The sequence below is a fragment of the Oncorhynchus clarkii genome, chromosome 10, assembly GCF_045791955.1.
Source record: "Oncorhynchus clarkii lewisi isolate Uvic-CL-2024 chromosome 10, UVic_Ocla_1.0, whole genome shotgun sequence".
Classification (NCBI taxonomy): domain Eukaryota; kingdom Metazoa; phylum Chordata; class Actinopteri; order Salmoniformes; family Salmonidae; genus Oncorhynchus; species Oncorhynchus clarkii.
The window spans coordinates 66,263,951-66,271,450 of NC_092156.1; the positions used below are offsets into that span (position 1 = coordinate 66,263,951).

Below are 7,500 nucleotides of genomic sequence, written 5' to 3' on the forward strand. Positions count from 1 at the left end.
ACACACACACACACACACACACACACACACACACACACACACACACACACACACACACAGCACATTAATTGTATTCACTATACATGTATTCACGTATCAAATGTATAAAGCAGTATAGTCACCTAGGTAGCTGATATGAGTTAAACACCAACTGGTATATTTATCATCACAAAAAAATAAAAAATAAAATAAAATACAAATAAAAATAAAAAATCCTGCCGCAGGCCAAGGACAAATAACCGATAACAGATAACCACATTCTGTATATATGATGAAGAACATAGCCAAATAGAACACCATGTAAAAACGTGATATATATACGAGCATGGTTAGCAAACAGCTTAGCTGTAAATACCAACATTTCTGTCTTGTAAAATTCACAGTGAAGTAGGGAAAACGTTTTTATCCCTTTGTCTTTTGGGTGAGAACATAGTAGGCCCCCTTTTCAACGAGCCTTGAACTGAGACATAATCATAACGTTGTACTTTATGGTCCTGTGGTGCTTGCTGCACCTGGACTTGTTCTTTAAACTAGCTTGGGACTTCACTAGGGGTCAGAAAACCATTAGTCTTTGGATAACAAATCAAGAGACTGGGTCTGCTTCCCAAATGGCACTCCCTTCCCTCCTATAGTGCACTACTTTTGACCAGGGCGCATAGTACTATGAAGGGAATAGGGGTCCATTTGGGATGCACTCTGGTGGTTACTCTACACTGGAGTAACTCTACACCCTAAGTGATATTACAATGGACGTTGTACAGAGTCTGTATGCTGTATAAGGCTATACGGGGGAATTCAAGGTGACACAAGGCACCTTTTCGTTAAAATCACTTTTTCCTTCTTCCCAGAACATGAAACCTAAACACAGTGAATTAACACTTCCTGGTACGTTTTATAAAACAGTATATAAAACTGTACTGGAACACACACGTGTACATGGCAAAATCACTTTCATCTATATTAAAACAAATTCACCATACAGAACACGGGACATTCGCTTACTCTATGAAAGTGTACTACTGTGTATACAACGACCAGCGTATAGTGCCTATGATGGAAGATGCTATAGCGACACTAAAAAAGGACAGTCAACTCAATAGTGCGAGCTCCCCTTGCCTCCACCATCACTGAGTAGCAGTTCATTAGGACTCATGGGGGACCATTCTCTCCTTCTCCTCTCGTCCCCTTCTAACAGGGAGCGCTCTGGCCTTCCTTCCCGGGGTTTCTGCTGCTTCCTGGTTCGTCCCAGCAGTGCTGACCGTTTTGTGAACAGAAAAACAGGCTACTCACTCCGCTACTGACTGGCCGGTCATTTATAGCCTGGGTTCAGCTGCATCCTGTTAGCTACCCCTCCCTCCATCCCTCTTCCTCCTCTCTCACGGTACTGTAAAGCATCGCTCCCTCCTCGTCACCCCCTGGCAAAGGGAATGGTATAGTCCAGAGAGACACTAGAAATACTGCAGTGTCCATCATGCCCATTGTATGTTTGTGTCTATATATAAACACCACTCATTTTCCCCGTGGTCCTACGTCAGGCTCCAGAGCTGCCCAGCATTGTTCTATATAAGAAACGTGTGGTGGTGTTTGAAACGTGTGACTCTCTCTCTGTTTGTCACACCATAGCGGTTTAGCATGGGGGTCCTATTGAGTTGAGAGTCGGTTGTGTTTAGTGCAGACTGGCTGTAGTTGTAGTGAGACCTCCTCGTCCATAGGGGGCGTCACCTCCTGTGGTGGTCAGTCGCTGTCCTTGCGTAGGCTGCGGTCCGTGTGGAGGTTGGCGGGCTCTGGGCTCTTGCACTGGATACTGGTCCCGTTCCCGTTTTGTCCCGTGCTGGTCACTGTGGCATCCGAGTGGCACCAGCAACACAGGCAGGACTGGAAGGGGACAAGGGGACACAGTTAGACACTTGCACAAGGGTACAAGTTTACAAGATTAGAGGCACTATTCATACTGCTGTGGTCATTCTGTGTTGATAGCGTTTATTCTATTGCTGCTACGATAGACGAGGTCCAAGTAGGCACTTTTCTACAGCTTACAATGATGAGGGCTTGTGTAATGAGGGCTGGGAATGCTTCTTTGAACAATATACTACATAAAACTACATCTGCTCACAGCGTGAGAAGTAGAACACTTTCTATCCTTCCCAAACTCTTAGCCCCACTTCTGCAGAGAGAGGAAGAGGCACGTTCAGGGTCTGGGAATTTCTGTTATGAGTTAGTCTCAGTCTCTCTCGCTCTCTCGCTCTCTGAGGACAGCTGGAGCTAGGGCTTGGTTTATCTTCAGCTCAGGTCTCTAACAGATGTGGACAGTTATGTGACCTCATCCAGTAAATGAGTTCATAAATCACTGCTTTGCTTTACATTTTATTTAACTAATGTCATCACCAGCGCAGAGCCACAGCCCCTCGGTCGTGGGGAGAGGGAGAGGTTCTCTGTTTGCTTTACTGGCGAGACAGGACAAAGGGTTTGGGGAGGGCTGGGGGGGTTAGTGGAGATACTGATTATATGGGGGGAAAGAGAGAGCGAAAGAAAAAGAAAGCAAGAGAGAGAGTGAAAAGGATAGAGAGAGATATACAGCAAGAGAGAAAAAGAGAGTTGTGTGTGTGTGTATGTTTAGGGATCTACTGTACCTTGAAGCAGTTTTTGAACTTCTTGCTGACAAAGTAGAGGATGATGGGGTTTATACAGGAGTTTACTGTGGCTAGGTTGATACTCAGATAATCCAAGACCAACAGGAAGCTGAAAGAAACGACACCCATGTTTTTTGGCCGAACTTCCATTTCAGTTTCATCTCCTTTCAAACATTTCGAATCGTTAAATTGCAGCAAGTCAAATAATGTCTGTCTGTGTTTAGTCTGTTGTGGTTCTAGATCCAGTCGAGTGATTCCCCACATATTTCCACCTTTCCATTTTCCAACACACCGTACTGAGTCAGTCGTTTCTAACAATGAGATGACAACAGCAAACAAATATGGCTGCACTCACTTGAGCAGGTCACAGCGTCCAACGTCTCCCGAGTTGTAGACCATCTTCTTGAGGATCCTGCTGAGGTGCAGGGGGAACCAGCACAGAGCGAATATCAGGACCAGGCAGAACACTGCTTTGGCCACTTCCCGTCTCTGGGGATAACAATAAACAACAGATTAGGAAAAGGTTGGACGATGACGATGAAGGGTGATGAAGACAAGATACTGAGAGTGGAAAACATATTAAAAAAACGCTGAGTCATCCTGAGTACTGTATGGTAACGTCTCTGGGGATGTAAACAGACACAATGTTAGGTTAGGCAGACACTAGGTTGTTAGGGAGATGTAGGGTTATGTCATGTAAACCGGATAGGCCGGAGAGAGGAAAAGGACAAACCTTTAAAGAGACTACACATGAGTCATTCTGCAGTAGTGTACTGTTACAGTAGAGGTGCCTCTGCCTATACGCAGCCCAACCTGGCTTAGGGCCTCCAAAATGCTAGAGGCTCTGGTTACAGTGCATAACAACCGAAGAGAAGAGAGATCTGATACTAAGTAGTAGTACTATGAATGTAGAAGGCAGTCAGGGTGGGTTATGCAACATCAGCTTGAGAGGCCTGGGACATGAGGCAGTCTGGCCTCAAGTACCTTGTGTGTGTGTGTACCTGTTTGAGGTGTTCACTGAGGACGATGCGGAGGCTGCCGTTCCTGTGGTTGAGCATCTCACAGGTCATCAGAGTGTAGAACACGGCCGTACACATCAGAGGAACGCAGAAGTAGAACCCAAACAGCCACCAGTCCTTGATGTCCTTATAGTACTGCAGGAGAACCACAACAGGAGAACGTTAGTACACAGGTTCTATGCAGGAGAACCACAATTCTTAACATGCCAATACTCCAGAAGACTGTCCAGCAGGCAAATGTGGAAAATTGGTTGTATTGATGTCATAATGAGGTAATTTCCACCAGTTTCACCTGCTAGGTTTGGTAACAAAGCAGGTTGACTTTCCCAATACGTCTATGTGATGGCAGTGACATATTCTAATCTACTAAATCCACATATAAGAGGGGGATATTATCGTACAAGTTTTAAGGAGGAGCAGATGCCATTTGAGGAATTTTTTGGCCACAGAATAAATGTTCATCTATAACCTTTATACGACATTACTAAATTCCTCACTTCGGGAGGGTGATATAGTGTCTGTCCTACGTGTTCTATTGAATCTGGATTCAAATGAAATGACCTAAACCTCAGCATGGTTTGGTCATGATATGGGATTTAGTATCTTTTGTGTTTTGCATGATGTGAACTAGACACACACATGGCTCAGCTTGAAGGAACCATACATCAGTTGAGCTGTAATTGCTGTTGTGGCCTGCGTTCAATTATGTTCTCCAGGCTTGTGGACAAAGAAAGTGATCACCTTAGAGATTCTCTCTCTGAGGGGAAAAAAAAACGTATGGAGACCTCTGTCAGAGTTCAAATGCTATTTGGGTTCAAGTACTATTTGAAATCTTTCAAATACTTTGTGTTTGCTCTAGCCTACCTAGAGTGCCAGATGTTTTGGGATGATTCTATTCGTCCATTAAGCCAAACAAGCTCAGTCAGCTAAAGTATTTGAAATGATATTTGAAACCAGGTCTGGCCTCTGTATGCTTCCTTTCACCATATTTCTAGCTCTTTGGGTGGTTCCACCAAGAATGTCAGTACGATAAATCTACCACTGTATTTATAACAATTACTTTTCATGCCAAGTATTTGGACAGATGGAATTGTTTTTGATAGGTCAGTGCAAGGATACACCACCACATGAAATCATGGACTCTCAGATTTACTAACTTAACACACATGTACTGTACTGTAACCCTACTTGAATAACCTTTGTCATTTAAATCATAATGAATAAGAGGTGGGACCTGATCCTAGATCAGCAGTCTTACTCTGAGACACTTTGTGGGCCAGATTTGTTTGTATACAGGTAATAACATTATTTGAAGTGCAGAAGCGTCAACAAGAAAATGGGTTGTACCATCATGAACTCAGTCTTGGGGTTGAGCATGCATGTCCGTATGGTCTCGTTCCTGTAGTTGAATTCTACCATGTCGAAGCCGATGGCCTCTGGGACAGCCAGGACCATGGACAGCACCCAGATGGACACGATCTCCATGGCTGTCCGAAGTGGAATGCCTACTCCCTGGACCCTGCTCCATGACGCCACTGCACGGTACCTGGGGCATAGAGGGACACAAAGAATGAAAGGGTGAACATGGTGGGGTAAGGTAGGGGTTAGAGCAGAGCCAGGGCTGTGGACCTTTCAGCAACAACTGCTGAGTTGAAACTAATAAACAGCCCAGCGGCAAAACTAGTTGTAATGAAGTCATTTCAACCAGCTTTTAATGGTTGTAATGAAGTCATTTCAACCAGCTTTTAATGGTTGTAATGAAGTCATTTCAACCAGCTTTAAATGGTTGTAATGAAGTCATTTCAACCAGCCTTTAATGGTTGTAATGAAGTCATTTCAACCAGCTTTTAATGGTTGTAATGAAGTCATTTCAACCAGCTTTTAATGGTTGTAATGAAGTCATTTCAACCAGCCTTTAATGGTTGTAATGAAGTAATTTCAACCAGCTTTTAATGGTTGTAATGAAGTCATTTCAACCAGCTTTAAATGGTTGTAATGAAGTCATTTCAACCAGCTTTTAATGGTTGTAATGAAGTCCTTTCTACCAACTTTGCCCGCTAGGAGGTTCAAGTGACTGTGAAAAGTGAACCTATTTTAGAGACACTTCCAGTACTTGAATAATAGACTTACTTCAAACTTTTAACCCTGCATGGGAACGTGATTGTGAGAACCACAGAGATATGGTGAGAAAACTACTGGAATATTATAATACCAATATGTTGGGTCAACTCAGCTGTACATTGTAGTATATGCTCTATGAACTGACTGCATGGCAGTAGACCAGACACACACTGTACCGCATAGTGAGAAAAATGATCCAAGTTAAGATTTAATGAACAACAGATAATAATCAATTGTTTATCCTCAGAATCTAATATTCATTATTTTGTGAAGCCTCCAAACAAGCGTTGGCAGGAGCTATGGTCTGTTTGTTGACGCTTGTTTCCTGTGTTCCAAATCATGTTTGCTTGTTTGTTTCATTAATAGGAACCGCTTGTCTAAATGTTTTAGTAAAACGGTGCATCAAGATTTTATGGCTTGAACAATATATTTTTCATGACGCACTTGAATACCCTTGTCAAACAACATAGTGTCATATATATTTTACCCAGCTGGTAATGCATCCACATTCTCTCCCTCTCGCTCCCTCTCTCTTTCTCAAACAGAGAGGACGAGACACAACGCGTGCAAACCAGGCGAGATATGCTGCACGTTTTCTGAGAACAATCTGCTATTGAATCTGCTATTGAACTCGGCTCTACCACTAGCGTCTTTTTCTCTCTCTCTCTCTCTCTCTCTCTCTCTCTCTCTCTCTCTCTCTCTCTCTCTCTCTCTCTCTCTCTCTCTCTCTCTCTCTCTCTCTCTCTCTCTCTCTCTCTCTCTCTCTCTCTCTCTCTCTCTCTCTCTCTCTCTCTCTCTCTCTCTCTCTCTCTCTCTCTCTCTCTCTCTCTCTCTCTCTCTCTCTCTCTCTCTCTCTCTCTCTCTCTCTCTCTCTCTCTCTCTCTCTGATGGGAGTCATTCAGCATAGCTGGTATGTTAAACTGGCTTCCATCCCTTTAGATCCAGAACAGGCCTCCTTATGCTCTTATCTCTTATGTCTGCTAACTCACAGACCAATGAAGCCAGACGTCAGCCCCTCACTTTCACTCTGCTGATAAACAGGACCGACTGTGTTAAATGTTACAAGAACTGAAGGGAGTGAGACGGGAATACAAGTCTTGTCGTGTAGCAACAGACACAAAACAATCAGAGTTAAAAATGTGAGAATAAACATGTTTAGATTTGAGAATAAAATTACTTCTGCTCCTTGATGGCGTAGCTACCCCTCCTCAGGGAGAGAACCGTCTAAGACCACAAAGCGTCTCAGAGTAGGAGTGCTGATCTAGCATCAGATTTGACTTATGGATCATGGTGAAAAAGATTATATGGGCCGATTCTAGATCAGTACTCCTACTCTGAGAGGTTTTGTGGATATGGCTCCGGCTGGCCTAGTCCTTATCAGATGCAGCCAATAGAAAACTAGGAGGGAGAGTAACTATGTTGGTAATGGGAGAGCTCCATTATTACTGACGTTACAAACTTCCGGAATAAACTGCCTTTACCGTACTACCCCCAGTAAGCAGTTAAACTAACTCCCAACCTGTGGTTTCCTTTAAATCAAATTAGGGAAGTCATTCATCTTTCCTGGCCAATTTGTCTCAGCCACTCCCATACATAGAGTGGGCTTTACCGTTCAACAAACACCTTTGGTTTGAATTCAAACCACGGCAATGTGATTAATCACGGTGTTGGTGAGTTACTGGCAAAGGTCGAGGGTCAACATTTTTTAAAGAGGAGTTTTTTCTTTGACA

At 43.5% G+C, this 7,500-nt stretch overlaps 1 protein-coding gene across 2 annotated transcripts in view; it reads right to left on the reverse strand.

Annotated features, from left to right (window-relative positions):
• LOC139419020 (endothelin receptor type B-like) overlaps positions 1–7,500 on the reverse strand; it is a 43,533-nt gene that overhangs the window by 414 nt on the left and 35,619 nt on the right. For both annotated transcript variants that reach the window (XM_071168844.1, XM_071168843.1), the window contains exons 4-8: positions 4,997–5,195; positions 3,632–3,784; positions 2,986–3,119; positions 2,631–2,739; positions 1–1,875 (exon numbers count right to left, since the gene is read on the reverse strand). The exon at positions 1–1,875 is cut by the window's left edge. In XM_071168844.1, the coding sequence (XP_071024945.1) occupies positions 1,735–1,875; positions 2,631–2,739; positions 2,986–3,119; positions 3,632–3,784; positions 4,997–5,195 (736 nt within the window). In that variant the 3' untranslated portion in view covers positions 1–1,734. The remainder of the gene's footprint in view (positions 1,876–2,630; positions 2,740–2,985; positions 3,120–3,631; positions 3,785–4,996; positions 5,196–7,500) is intronic.